At 44.2% G+C, this 15,592-nt stretch overlaps 1 protein-coding gene across 1 annotated transcript in view; it reads left to right on the top strand.

Annotated features, from left to right (window-relative positions):
• The window catches only part of LOC100667801 (sodium/potassium-transporting ATPase subunit alpha-4), a 48,929-nt gene that overhangs the window by 14,324 nt on the left and 19,013 nt on the right, over positions 1-15,592 (top strand). Inside the window, exons 8-12 of the mRNA XM_010594868.3 lie at positions 462-660; positions 903-1,012; positions 1,212-1,346; positions 9,696-9,885; positions 10,027-10,199. Of these exons, the coding sequence (XP_010593170.3) occupies positions 462-660; positions 903-1,012; positions 1,212-1,346; positions 9,696-9,885; positions 10,027-10,199 (807 nt within the window). The remainder of the gene's footprint in view (positions 1-461; positions 661-902; positions 1,013-1,211; positions 1,347-9,695; positions 9,886-10,026; positions 10,200-15,592) is intronic.

The following is a 15,592-nucleotide window of genomic DNA, read 5'->3' on the forward strand; positions in this document are numbered from 1 at the left end:
CTCTCTGCCTAGCCTCTCATACCACAATAAAAGGTGGTGGTCCCTGGAGAGATGGGACTTAAGAAAGAGGTATAGCCTGAACTAATGGAAAGCCAACTGATGAATAGAAATGGACCATGAATGAGAGGAAATATTCCTGGAGGAATAAGGAGGATCCTTCTCTATGATACTCTGGTCAAGGAATACCTTCTGTTTTTAAAATTAGCGTTTTTATTTTATTGATATAACCCACAACAGCTAATGCATACCTTCTCTTTTTTGAAACTCTGCCATAAAGCATGAACCAAAAATCTCTTTCCTAATTTCCTTTACCATACATAGCCACAGATGGAATTTCCAAAGAGTAAGTGGAAACAAAAAGGAAATAAGTATGAAAAATGATCAAACTTCCAAAATAGCAAAGTGACATGAGTAGTCAACCTCTTCTATCCATTTCCTCTCTTCCCTCTTCATGGCCTTAGGTGTGTCTGACCCTGACAGCAAAGCGCATGGCACGCAAGAACTGCCTGGTGAAGAACCTTGAGGCAGTGGAGACACTGGGCTCCACCTCCACCATTTGCTCCGACAAGACAGGCACGCTCACTCAGAACCGCATGACCGTTGCCCACATGTGGTTTGATAAGACCATATACGAGGCCGACACCACCGAAGACCAGACTGGTGACTAGTGGTATTGGTGGGCTGAGAGTGGAAGGATTTGGGGGCAGTGATGAATGAGCTAAGAGGGAATGGTAAGTGAAGATAAGGACAAGATAGCTGGAAAGTGGAATAGAGAGAAGGGGCATGTGGAGGAAAAGAAAGTTGCCTCTGTGAAGTGTTTGGTTAAGAAAGAGGATGTGAATAACTTCCTGCTTCAGACTCTTCTATCCCTTGCTCACACTTTTCCCGTTCTTTCTCCCCAGGGAATACATTTGCCAAGAACTCTCCTACCTGGTTCATCCTAGCCCGAATCGCTGGTCTCTGCAACAGGGCTGACTTTAAGGCTAATCAGGAGACACTTCCCATAGCTAAGGTGTCAGGTCTAAGGGGGATGGAAAAGGGTACCTCAATTTCGAGGGTATAACCTGCCCTCTTTAAAAAAAAAAAAAAACTTTCCGGGTGCTCAGTGATTTTCCCAACATACTCCCCAGTCTGCCCCTCTCCTGTCTCCATGAATAAGCTGGACACCCAGGGGCCAGGCCCTGTGGCTTACACAAACCCCCTCCTGGCAGCGTGAAACAACAGGCGATGCTTCTGAGTCGGCCCTGCTCAAGTTCATCGAGCAGACTTACAGCCCTGTGAAGGAGATGAGAAACAAGAGCCCCAAGGTGGCAGAGATTCCCTTTAATTCTACCAACAAGTACCAGGTACAGAACCAACAAAGGTAGAAGACTGGTGAGAGGGATGGGCTCATCATTTGGGGACATGGGAGCTTTGCCTTTGCCTGCAACTTCACCTCCGAGCAGTAGAATAGAGGCAGAGGACAGCCAGCATCCCAATTAAGAGGAAGTCTCGCTTCAAGAGTAAGTGATAAAGGAAGAGGCACTGAGTCCTGAGGTCTCTATGGTTGTTGTTGTTGTTATTAGGTGCCATCTAGTGGGTTCCGACTCATAGGAACCCTATACACAACAGAATGAAATGCTGCCCAGTCCTGCACCATGCTCACAATCGTTGTTATGCTTGAGCCCATTGTTGCAGCCACTGTGTCAATCCATCTCATTGAGGGTCTTCCTCTTTTTCGTTGACCCTTTACTCTAGCAAGAATGATGTCCTTCTCCCAGGGCTGGTCTTTCCTGATGACGTGTCCAAAGTATGTGAGATATAATTTCACCATCCTTGTTTCTAAGGAGCATTCTTGTTGTACTTCTTCCAAGACAGATTTGTTCATTCTTTTGGCAGTCCATGGTATATTCAATATTCTTACCAACACCATAATTCAAAGGCTTCAATTCTTTTTCAGTCTTCCTTATTTATTGTCCAGCTTTCGTATGCATATGAGGCAATTGAGGATACCATGCTTGGGTCAGGCTCACCTCAGTCAAACTGACACCTTTACTTTTTAACACTTGAAAGACATCTTTTACAATACATTTGCCCAATGCAATATGTAGTTTGATTTCTTGACTGCTGCATCCATGGATGTTGATTGTGGAAATAAAATCCCTGACAACTTCAATCTTTTCTCCGTTTTTCATGATGTTGCTCATTGGTCCAGTTGTGAGGATTTTTGTTTTCTTTATGTTGAGGTGCAATTCATACTGAAAGCTGTAGTCTTTGATCTTCATCAGTAAGTGCTTCAAGTCCTTTTTAGTTTCAGCAAGCAAGGTGCTGTCATCTGCATATCACAGGTTGTTAACTAGTCTTCCTCTAATCCTGGTGCCACATTCTTCTTCATATAGTCCAGCTTCTCGGATTATTTGCTCAGCATACAGATTGAATAGGTTCAGTGAAACAATACAACCCTGATGCACACCTTTCCTGATTTTAAACCGTACAGTATCCCCTTGTTCTGTTTGAACAACTGCCTCTTTTCTATGTACAGGTTCAGCATGAGCAAAATTAAGTGTTCTGGAATTCCCATTCTTTGCAATGTTATCCATAATTTGTTATGATTCACACAGTCGAATGCCTAGGGTCCCAAGGTGGTATAATTGGTTTGCCCTCAACTATTATTAACCTAAACCGTTAACTCCCCACGTGTCTGTCAGTTTGTCATACTGTGGGGGCTCGTGTGTTGCTGGTAGCTATGCCACTGGTATTCAAATACCAGTAGGGTAACCCACAGCGGACAGGTTTCAGCTGAACTTCCAGACTAAGGCAGACTAGGGAGGATCTGGGAGTCTACTTCTGAAAAGAGTTAGCCAATGAAAACCTTATGAATAGCAGCAGAACACTGTCTGATATAGTGCCGGAAGATAAGCCCCTCAGGTAGGAAGGCACTGAAAAGATGACTGAGGAAGAGCTTCCTCCTCGAGGTAGAGTCAACCTTAATGACTGGATAGTGTCAAGCTTTCAGGACCTACATTTCCTGATGTGGCATGACTCAAAATGAAAAGAAACAGCTGCTAAAATCCATTAATAATTGGAACATAGAATTATGAACTATGAATCTAGGAAAATTAGAAATCGTCAAAAATGAAATGGAGCTCATAAACATCTATATTTTAGGCATTAGTGAGCTGAAATGGACTGGTATTGGCCATTTTGAATCCGACAATTATATGGTCTACTCTGCCGGGAATGACAACTTGAAGAGGAATGGCGTTGCAGTCATCATCAAAAAGAACATTTCAAGATCTATCATGAAGTACAACACTGTCAGTTATAGGATAATATCCTTATGCCTACAAGGAAGACCAGCTAATATGACTATTATTCAAATTTATGCACCAACCACTAAGGCCAAAGATGAAGAAATTAAAGATTTTTACCAGCTTCTGCAGTCTGAAATTGAACAAACATGCATTCAGAATGCATTGATAATTACTGGTATTGGAATGAGAATTTGGAAACAAAGAAGGATCAGTAGTTGGAAAATAGGGCCTTGGTGGTAGAAATGGAGATTGCATAATAGAATTTTACGAGACCAACGACTTCTTCATTGCAAATACCTTTTTTCAACAACATAGGCAGTGACTATACAAGTGGACCTCCCCAGATGGGATACAGAGGGATAAAATTGACTACATCTGTGAAAAGAGATGATGGAAAAGCTCTATATCATCAGTCAGAACAAGGCCAGGGGCCGACTGTGGAACAGACCATCAATTACTCATATGCAAGTTCAAGATGAAACTGAATAAAATTAGAACAAGTCCATGAAAGCCAAATACAATCTTGAGTATATTCCACCCAAATTTAGAAACCGACTCAAGAATTGATTTGACACATTGAATACTAGTGACCAAAGACCAGAAGAGTTGTGGAATGACGTCAAAGATATCATACATGGAGAAAGCAATAACTCATTAAAAAGGCAGGAAAGAAAGAAAAGACCAAAATGGATGTCAGAAGAGACTCTGAAACTTACCTTGAATGTTGGGTAGCTGAAGTGAAAGGAAGAAATGATGAAGTAAAAGACCTGAATGGAAGATTTCCAAGGGCAGGTTGAGAAGACAAAGTAAAGCATTATAATGAAATGTGCCAAGACATGGAGATAGAAAACCAAAAGGGAATGACACGCTCAGCACTTCCTAAGTTGAAACAGCTGAAGAAAAAATTCAAGCTTCATGTTGCCATATTGAAGGATTCTACAGGGAAAATATTAAATTTCACAGGAAGCATCAAAAGAAGATGGAAGGAATACACAGAGTCACTATACCAAAAAGAATTGGTCACATTCAACATTTCAGGAGGCAGCATATGATCAAGAACCAATAATACAGAAAAAAGTCCAAGCTGCACTGAAGGCATTGGCAAAAACAAGCCTCCAGGGGTTAATGGAGTACCAAATGAGTTGTTTCAACAAACGGATGCATCGCTGGAAGTACTCACTCATCTATGCCAGGAAATTTGGAAGACAGCTACCTGGCCAACCAACTGGAAGAGGCCCATGTTTATGCCTATTCCCAAGAAAGGTGATCCCCAATCAAATGTGGAAATTATCAAACAATATCATTAATATCACACACAAGTAAAATTTTGCTAGAGATCATTCAAAAGTGGCTGCAGCAGTATATCGACAGGGAACTGCCAGAAATTCAAGCTGGGTTCAGAAGAGGCCGTGGAATGAGGATATCGTTGCTGACATCAGATGGATCCTGGCTGAAGGCAGAGAATACCAGAAGGATGTTTACCTGTGTTTTATTGACTATGCAAAGGCATTTAACTGTGTGAATCATAACAAATTACAGATAGCATTGTGAAGAATGGAAATTCCAGAACACTTATTGTGCTCATAAGGAACCTGCCCATGGATCAAGAGGCAGTCGTTTGAACAGAACAAGGGAGTACTATGTGGTTTAAAGTCAGTAAGTTGTGTGTCAGGGTTGTATCCTTTCACTACACTTATTCGATCTGTATGCTGAGCAAATAATCTAAGAAGCTGGACTATTGAAGAAGAAAGAGGCATTAGGATTGGAGAAAGACTCGTTAACAACCTGCGTTACGTAGATGACACAACCTTGCTTGCTGAAAGTGAAGTGGACCTGAAGTTCTTACTGATGAAGATCAAAGACCACAGCCTTCATTATGGATTACACCTCAATAGAAAGAACACAAAAATCCTCACAACTGGACCAATGAACAATATCATGATAAATGGAGAAAAGATTGAAGTTATCAAGGATTTCATTTTACTTGGATCCACATTCATCACTCATGGAAGCAGCAGTCAAGAAATCAAAAGTTGCATTGCATTGGGTAATTCTGCTGCAAAAGACCTCTTTAAAGTGTTGAAGAGCAAAGTTGTCACCTTGAAGGCTAAGGTGTGCCTGACCCAAGCCACGATGTTTTCAGTTGCCTCATATGCATGAGAAAGCTGGATGATGAATAAGGAAGACCGAAGAATTGATGCCTTTGAATTGTGGTTGGAAGAAATATAACCAGAATGCTCCTTAGAAGCAAGGATGGTGAGATTACGTCTCACATACTTTGGGCATGTTACCAGGAGAGACCAGTCCTGAGGGAAGGACATCATTCTTGGTAGAGTAGAAGGTCAACGAAAAAGAGGAAGACCCTCAGTGAGATGGACTGACACAGTGGCGCAACAATGGGCTCTAGTATAACGATTGTGAGGATGGTGCAGGACCTGGCAGTGTTTCTTTCTGTTGTGTATGGGGTCGCTATGAGTCGAAACTCACTAGATGGCACCTAACGACAACCACAACATTAACCTAAAGTTTGGTGGTTCAAACCTACTGCCTTGTGCTGTGGAAGAAAGATCTGGCAATCTGCTTCTGTAAAGCTTAACAGCTAGAAAACCCTGTCAAGCAGTTCTACTCTGTAACACATGGGGTCGCCATGAGTAGGAATTGACTCAACAGCGACTGGTACTGAGCCCTAAGCAGAGCTCTGAGCCTGTGCCCCTTGTGGAGAGAGCAAGGCGTAAAATGCTTTCTGAAATGCCTGTAGATAGCAAAGGTAGAAGGTTGGTGAAGCAGTCACATGAGTCACACGCTTTTCTGTTTTTAAAAACACATAATAAAATAACAGTATCTATATAGATTTTTTTTAATTACCTTTGCTTTCATATGGAAACCCTGGTGACATAGTGATTAAGAGCTACAGCTGCTGACCAAAAGGTGGGTGGTTCGAATCCACCAGGCACTCCTTGGAAACCCAATGGACAGAGTTCTGCTCTGTCCTCATAGTGTCACTATGAGTCAGAATCGACTCGACGGCAATGGGTTTGATTTGGGTTTTATACTTTCATATAAGGAGCTTTGGTGGTGCAACTGTGAATTGCTCAGCTGCTAACTGGAAGGTTGCTGGTTTGAACCCCTTCAGCAGCTCTGCAGGAAGAAGACCTGGCGATCTGCTTCCATAAAGATTGTTGTTATGTGCCCTCGAGACAATTCCAACTCATAGTGATCCTATACAACAGAGTACAAGTGCCCCATAGGGTTTCCTAGGCTGTAGTCTTTACAGGAGCAGATTGATCACCAGGTCTTTTCTCCCAAAAGAGCCATTGGTGGGTTTGAACCACCAACCTTTTAGTTAGCAGCTTAAACGTTGCGCCACCAGGGCTCCTTCTGTAAAGATTACAGCCAAGAAGAATTTATGGGCGAGTTCTACTCTGTCATGTGGGGTTGCTAGGAGTTGGAATCAAATCGATGGCACCCAACAACAGGAACATACTTTCATATTGAATACGGAGCAAGTAAGAGTTAAATAGTTCGTCTCTGAACAAACTGACATTTAGTCAGTGTAGTAGAACTTTTTTTTTAGTAGAACAGGCTTCCCAGGCCCAAATTGCAACTTACTTTCATTTTTTTTCTGACATTCAGCGGCCTCACTAACCAGACAGGAATTTTGCGCTTCACAGGGACCTATTAAGGCCTTTGAACAGAAAGAATTAAGTGCCTCTCCCTCCCTGGGATTCAAAATTGCAACACGGATTGTGTTGCAATACAAGTTCACAATGTAAGTGCAGGGAAGTGCACCGAAACTCTGGGTTTCCCCACACACTGCGATTACTTGGTACCTTTTCTGAGATGTGAATAACAAATTCAAACTGCAAAATCATCCTTTGTAGTGTGGCGAGTGTGCTTAGCCCTCCCACTGGCCATCCTGCTCCCACTTGGGAGCTCTGAGGAAACCCCTCCAGCTACATTCAACTTACCACTGGTTCTGGGCCTTCATGAGCTTGCTCTAGGTATCTGGCAGGTAGCTTGCATATTCGCCAGAAAATTCTTCGCTGCCTGGTCATTGCAGAGCTTGGTCTCTTTCCTTCTCTGTGACCCAAATGAAAGGAAGAAGGCCCTCTATTCTGGTAATTCTAGCTGTTTCCTTCTTCTTTTTTTAAATCTATAATTATCTGTCAAGGTGTGTTTTTCTGTGGCCAAGTTACTAGCTTAAGTCAGTTTTGCTGACACCTTCTGGACCTTTTAGTCATTCACCGAATATTTATTGAGCCCTCAGAAAACTGAGCTTTTTGAACCTGTTACAGCTTTCTGCCTGAAAGAGTCAAGGTTTTCCGTCTGGACTGTTTAGGCATATTTTGGACATAGCTGGACAGTTTTTAAAAAGTGTTTAACAGAAGAGTTTTATTATTATTTATTATTATTATTATACTTTAGGTGAAGGTTTACAGAACAAACTAGTTTCTCATTAAACAATTAATACATATATTGTTTGGTTGCCAACCCCAAGGTATGTCAGCACTCTTCTCGACCTTGGGTTCTCCATTACCAGCTTTCCTGTCTCTTCCTTGCGCCTGGGCTGGTGTACCCTTTAGTCTTGTTTTCGTTTTATGGGCCTGATTAATCTTTGGCTGAAGGGTGAACCTCAAGAGTGACTTCATTACTGAGCTTAAAGGCTGTCTGGGGCCATACTTCTTGGGTTTCTTCAGTCTCTGTCACACCACCAAGTCTGTTTTTTTGTTTTGTTTTTGTGTGAGTCAGAATTTTGTTCTTTATTTTCTCCAGCTCTGTCCGGGACCTTCTATTGTGATCCCTGTCAAGAGCAGTTGATGGTGGCAGCCGGGTAGTTGTGGTCCGTTAGTCCTTTGGACTAATTTTTCCCTTGTGTCTTTGGTTTTCTTCATTGTCCCTTGCTACAGATGAGGTAAAACCAGTGGAGTATCTTAGATGACCACTCACAGGCTTTTAAGACCTCAGACACTACTCACCAAAGTAGGATGTAGAACGTTTTCTCTATAAACTATGTTTAACAAAACAGTTTTGACCACAGTTTTACACACTGGCTTCCGCCTGGTCTACCCTCTGGGCAGTACAATTCTAGCCTCCGCTGCGCTGCCTCACTTCTCAGTGCACAGAGTGTGTTACTCGAAAGACTGCATAGCAGGAATTTCCTATCAATCATTACCAAAAAAATGCCCTTGAGTCGATTCCAACTCATGATGACCCCATGTGTGTTGGAGTAGAACTGCGCTCCGTAGAGTTTTAACAGCTCTGATCTTTCAGAGTTAGATTGCTAGGCCTTTCATCAGAGATGCCCGTGGGTGGATTTGAACCAACCTTTCAGTTAGTAACTGAGTGCTTAACCCTTTGTGCTACCCAGGGACTCCTTAGTTTCTTTTCATAGATCACAGATCAAGGAGAAAAGCAAAACCTAATCTTATTTCTTGTCAGGTCACTTCATAAATATGCACCCCCCCCCCCCGCCCACACACATGCACACACACTGATCCTGACACCCAACCTGGACTACCTGGCCTTTCTCAGAGGACTTCTTGGGCTTTTAGGAGACAGCGACAAGGGAACTAGAAAGAATAACCCATTTTAGAATTATACTGCACAGTGTTCTAAGTGTTTTTTTTTTTTTTTTTACAAGTATTATCTCTCATACAAACCCAGTTAAGTAGGCAAGGCAGAACCTGTTACATCTTAATGAAGGAACTAAGGTTTCAAGAGATGAAATGGGTCGACTCGAGATGATAAAGCTAATAATGCATTCGTGCTCCCCTAGAACACAGGCCTTTGGACTCTACTCTGCAGTCTGTCTTGGCTGGCCCCACACTTTCTGCTCTCTAGCGATCCAATCAGAAAGGAAGCAAGGGAAAGTGAGAGTGTTTGGCTCTGCCCTCACAGAATTTCCAGTCTGACTGAGAAGATAATAGAGACTCATGGGAAAATAATACCAGGCTGAGGGCTGCCGCTAACTGAAAAGTTGGCAGTTCAAACCCACCTAATGGCTCCACAGGAGAAAGACCTAGCAATCCACTCCTGTAAAGATCACAACCTAGAAAACCCTGTGGGACAGTTCTACTCTGTTCCATGGGGTTAGTAGGAGTCAAAACCAACTCGACAGCACCTAACAACAACAAATACATATGTAACAAAGCATCTGACATTTCAACAACCATCGCAAGTACAGTTCTGTGACGTTCCGTTCGTCGTGTTGTTCAACCATCACCCTTACCTTGGGTCAGATTAGACTGGGGTTGGAGGACCGGGTCGGGGGTGGAGAATGGAGGCAGTGGGACTATAAAACAGGTTACCTGTCTTTTTTACCCTCAAAACCTTTCTCTTGCTTTTCGTCCTGACCCTTCCCCTCTCCTCCTGGTCCACCGATGCTTCTTCTACTCTCCTTAGATGTCTATCCACCTTCAGGAGGATAGCTCCCATACCTACGTGCTGCTGATGAAGGGGGCTCCCGAGAGGATCTTGGACTTGTGCTCTACTTTCCTGCTGAATGGGCAGGAGTACCCAATGAACAGTGACATGAAGAATGCCTTCCAGAATGCCTACTTGGAGCTGGGAGGTCTGGGGGAACGTGTGCTAGGTGAGGGGGCTATGGGAGAAGCCTTTGAAAGAACAGCAGCAGCATGGTATTATTTGTGGGATGAACAGTCTAGGAAGTTGGGGTAAAGGGGCTAGGGTCATAGATGGCTGAATGACTGCTGATCCCTTCTTCTCTCCACAGGGTTCTGTTTCTTGAATCTGCCTAAGAGTTACTCCAAGGGATTCCCTTTTGATACCGATGAAATCAATTTTCCCATGGAGAAGCTTTGTTTTGTGGGGCTCATATCCATGATTGACCCTCCACGTGCCGCTGTGCCTGATGCTGTGAGCAAGTGTCGTAGTGCAGGGATTAAGGTAAATCCCTGAGCAACCCAGAAACTGCCATCTTCCTTACCTGTCACAAGTTGGAGCAGCTAGTAGAAAGCCTTGCACAGACTGAATACTTCATAATGTTGGTTGCATTGAATTGATTCCTACTTCCTTGAGCTTACAATTTTTATCCTTAAACTAAAAAAAAAATCCCGTTGCTATTGAGTCGATTCCGACTCATAGCAACTCTAGAGGACGGAGTAGAACTGCCCCATAGAGTTTCCAAGGAGCAGCTGGTGGATTTGAACTGCTGACCTTTTGGTTAGCAGCCGTAGCACTTAACCACTACACTACGAGCCTTTCCTTTTATTCTTAAGAGGTACCTATAGTCAGTCTCCTCCACAGTTAGAAGCCTATCTTGCGTTGCACCTCAGAATCACCAGGGAGTTTTAAAAATCTGATGCCCAGGCACAACCCAGACCAATTAAATTAAAAACTCTTAGGGCGAGACCCAAGGAGCTCTGATGGTGCGACGGATGGAGCTCAATAGACGCTAGGCTGCTAACCGAATGGTTGGTGGTTCGAATCCACCCAGTGGCTCTACAAAAGAAAGGCCTGGTGATCTGCTTTAGTGAAGACTGCAGCCCAGGAAACCCGATGGGGTAGTTCTACTCTGTCACAGGGGGTCGCTATGAGTCAAAAATCAACTCAACAGCGCCTAACGACAGGATGGGGCCAGGCATCTGTTGTTTTTCTTTTTTGTTTTGTTTTTCACTTTTCTAGAGATCCCAATGTGCTGCCAAGTTTTGTTTTTTGTTTTCTTTGTGGCACCTAGTTTGAGAATACTAGCACACACTTCCCATAATTTCACATGCGTGTGAATCGCCTGCAGATTTTGGTAAAATGCAGGTCCTGATTCAGTGGGTCCAGGGCACCCCGAGATTCTGCATTTCTAACCAGCTCCCAGGTAACAGTGTTGCTACAGGCCTGTAGACCACACTAAAAAAACACTAGGAGTAACAAAATCCTAGAAGGTGTCATGTGAACGAGCTGCTGGGATGGGCAGTAAAAGGCTAAGGTCAAGTGGGCTGGGGCTCTGGAACAGGCAATAGTGAGAATGACATTTCGAGAGCTGGGGACCCACAATGGGTCAGACTCAGATTGAGCAGCTGCCCTACAGGTGTGTGTCCTAACAGAAACCAAAATGAATTTGTCTAAGACTGAAATGCAGCTGCAGAACAAATCCAGAGTTGGGACTTCCTCTTTGGTCAGAATGGGCCTGGGACTTCTTGGAATGGCAGGAGTAGAATTCCTCTAATTCTGAGTTGTTGTGTATCCCATGTTTCCCAGGTCAAATTCTAGGACTCGTATACATCGTCATAGATTAGATACGGAAGGCTTCCTCTGGTCGCACCTAATAGACTAGATCACGGGCAACTACCATAGATCTTAGACCCTGGGGGTTTGGGAAGGGGTGGCAGGTTAGAGTAGAGGTGGACTGGGAGGTATTTTTGATTAGGTGCTACCTCTCCTCCTTAAACTCTGGTGGCATGGTGGTTAAGTGCAACAGCTGCTAACCAAAAGGTCGGCAGTTTGAATCCAGCAGGCGCTCCTTGGAAACTATGGGGCAGTTCTACTCTGTCCTATAAGGTCACTATGAGTTGAAATCGACAGCAACGGGTTCGGTTAGATGTCATCTAAGAAGAGGCCCTGAGTAGCAAAATGGTTAAGTGCTCGGCTACTAATGGAAAGGCTGGCTGTTTGAATCCACCCAGAGACACCTCAGAAGAAAGGCCTGGTGATCTGCTTCTGCAAGTTCAGTCATTGAAAACCCTATGGAATACAGTTCTCTGAAACACGTGGGGTCACCATGAATCAGAATTAGCTCAATGGAAACTGGTTTGGTTTTGGTTTAGATACCAGCTATGGGAGCTGGCTTTATATTAGACCTTTGCCTGTTGGCAGTTTGCCCAGAGGTCAGCTTGTACCCATGCTAAGCTCAATAGTAGGTCACTAGAGTGGGAACCAAGAAACAGATGTAGGTGGGAAATGATTGTAAGTGAATGTCCTAGTTGCTACATCACAAGCTGTTCAGGGTGGTACAGTTCTCTGCACGGATGGCAAAATTATAACACATCTGCATAGGGTAGCCAAATCCAAAAAAACCGAACCCACTGCCGTTTCTGACTCATAGCGACCCTATAGGACAGAGTAGAACTGCCCCGTAGAGTTTCCAAGGAGTGCCTGGCGGATTCGAACTGCTGACGTTTTGGTTAGCAGCCATAGCACTTCACCACCACGCCACCGGGGTTTCCATAGGATAACCAGGATATACGATATTACGCCATGGTTCTGTAAGCTAATCTATCGTATCGTGGAAGGTAAGTAGAGAAGGAATTCACCTAAAGTCCCTGAGCCTCAAGATGAGCTATTAGAATGAGGAATGGCATTGTGGATGTAGTCTCAAATTTATCTCCTCTGGTTGGGAGCTGTGGGTTCTGTTAAAAGAGGAGCTCTCCCAGGGAAAGAGAGGGCTGTTGTGCCTGGAGTAGGGAGCCCCAAACAGGAGACAAACGGATCATTTGAGTCAGGATGCCTATCAGATAGGATATGCTCACACCTGAGGCAGAGCGGGGGCCCCGTCCAAGGGTGGTGAAAAATGGTTAAGCTCTCAGCTCTAACAAAAAAGTTGGAGATTTGAGTCCATCCAGGGGTGCTAGGAAGAAAGGCTTGGCGACTGTCTTAGTCATCTAGTGCTGCCATAACAGAAATACTGCAAGTGGATGGCTTTAACAAAGAGAAGTTTATTTTCTCACAGCCTAGTAGGTTACAAGTCCAAATTCAGGGCGTTGGCTCCAGGGGAAGGCTTTCTCTCTCTGTCGGCTCTGGAGGAAGGTCCTTGCCCTCAACCTTCCCCTGGTTGAGGAGTTTCTCAGGCGCAGGGGCCTGGTGTCCAAAGGACGTGCTCTGCTCCTGGTGCTGCTTTCTTGGTATGAGGCTCCCAACTCTCTGCTTGCTTCCCTTTCCTTTTATCTCTTGAGAGATAAAAGGTGGTGCAGGCCATACCCCAGGGAAACTCCCTTTACCTTGAATCAGGGAGGTGACCTGAGTACGGGTGGTGTTACAATCCCACCCTAATCCTTTCAGCATAAAATTACAATCACAAAATGGAGGACAGCCACACATGGCCTAACCATGTTGATAAAACACATTTTTGGGGGGACATAATTCAATCCATGGCAGCAACATACTTCCAAAAGATCGGCCACTGAAAACCTTGAGAAGCACAGTTCTACTCTGATACACGTGGGTCACCATGAGTCAGAATAGCCTGGATGGCAACTGGTTTGGTTTTTGAGGCAGAACACTCCCTGGATAGTTTAGGGTGACTGCCTCCCAGGGTTGGCCACTAGCTGGCAGCTGAAGTGGGAGGCCTCAGTGCTTCCAGACCCAGTCTTTGTTCTGGGCACAGGTTGATGGGTCCTATTGTAATTTCTTACCTTCTCCTGGACCCTAAACAGATAGAAACTTGGCCAATTTAGCGAGGTATTTTGAATAATCCCCACTTCCCAATAGGGCTTGCTTTGTGCCGTGGTCATAAGGCATACTCCATCCCTCAAGGAGAAACAGATGTAATGACCCTGCCAGGGTCAACTGTGAAATGGTGTTAAGACTGACGCAAGGCCACTGAACCAAAGAAGTAGGGTAAAGTTTGCTTGGCAGCGAAGTTGTTGTAAAGACATGACTGTGGGACTGTTGTTTCCCAGGTAGCCATGTGTTCAGGCTGCTGGAATAAATCTGATTTTAAAAATTAAAATAAAATTATCCCATTCTCTTGCCACTAACTGAGGCTCTTGGCCGCATGAAGATACTTGGTCCTTGCCATGATCCCGGCCCCCTAAGAGCTGCAGCCCAATTTTGAATGCTCTGGTGAGAGCCTGCAGTAACTTCACAACACTGGGTCATTCCTCCCAGCTGAGGCTGATGTAGGGGAAGGAGGGTACGTGGGAACAAGAGGGAACAAGGCTGTGTGGGATCATCAGAGGTGTAGCCAGCACCAAGTAGTCAGAAATGAAATTCTTCTGGTACTTGGCAAATTCCAGAAACTGCTTAGATGCCTTTACCTCAAAGGGAGCCATTCTCTATAGAACTGCACTTCTATTGTATGGCCCCATCTCACTGCCCTAGGAATTCGTGTCCTAGGAACTCACTCTTGGGGTGACTGACTATTTTTATTTCTCCAGCTTGGCCTGGAGGTTGTGCAGACAGTACCGGGTTACACACAGCCCGTAGTTATGAACCAATCCCCATAAAGCCTATTATATTAAAAATTCAAGGTGCATACAATGGTTCGTAATAACAACCATTATTATTATTACTGTATTATTATGTTAAAGATGTTTTAGTGTATCTGGAAGTGTTTCTTTAATATTTTTATGCATAGAAAGTTACACTGTAGACTGTATACCAAGACAAACATTTGACTAACTGATGTCAGATACAAACAGTACCTAACTGTTCCGATTTATATATAATCTGACTTAAAGACAGATTTAGGAATGGAACTTGTTCATAATCTGAGGACTGCCTGTACAGCCAGAAATCACCATATTGTTGTTGTTAGTTACCGTTTAGTTGATTTCTACTCATGGCGACCCCATGTGCGCAGAGTAGAACTGCTCCGTAGGGCTTTCTTAGCTGTAATCCTTACAGAAGTAGACCACCAGGCCTTTTCTTCTGCAGTACTACTGGGTGGGTTTGAACCACCAACCTTTAAGTTAGCAGTCAATCACAAACCATTTGTGCCACCTAGGGACCTTTGAAACTACTATGAACAGTCTGTTTCAATGGTCAGACTAGGACTAGGCTCTAGAAATACAGGATGATGACACCACTCCTGTCCAACAGGTCTTGGGTCCCTTTCGATAAGCTTTCAGGGCACGCCAGTCTGAAAGGTGTGACTAAGGGTTCAGACCATCTGAAATGCAGCTGGAAGACCATCTGTACTGTTCGGTCTCAGACCCTCACCAGATACCAGGCTCCCACAGGCCAAGCTGGGGGATGGGTCCAGGCTCCACAGCTAAGGCAGGACCCTCCAAATCAGGACTTGTGGGTAGCAGCTCATAGTGGGATTTACTGAATCTCGAGTAATCACAGTTCAGCTCATGCTTTCCTGTCTTCTGCCAGTAAATCCAGGGACCACTGTGGAATGATGGGGCTCATTATGCCCCAGACTTGATTCTTTGTGAAAAACTCCTTCAAGGCTTATTTCCATGTTTTGCAAGTAAATAGCTGGATCTTTCTAATACCTTTGCACCTGGAAGCAGTTGGATAATTTCTTCACGGACAGTTTCTTTCTCCCTCCCATCAGAGCTTGAAAAATTGCGTGCTTGGAGGGTACTGGGGAACCACAGGCGTGGTTCCCAGGTAGGGATTAT

The sequence above is a fragment of the Loxodonta africana genome, chromosome 3 (genome assembly GCF_030014295.1).
Source record: "Loxodonta africana isolate mLoxAfr1 chromosome 3, mLoxAfr1.hap2, whole genome shotgun sequence".
Classification (NCBI taxonomy): domain Eukaryota; kingdom Metazoa; phylum Chordata; class Mammalia; order Proboscidea; family Elephantidae; genus Loxodonta; species Loxodonta africana.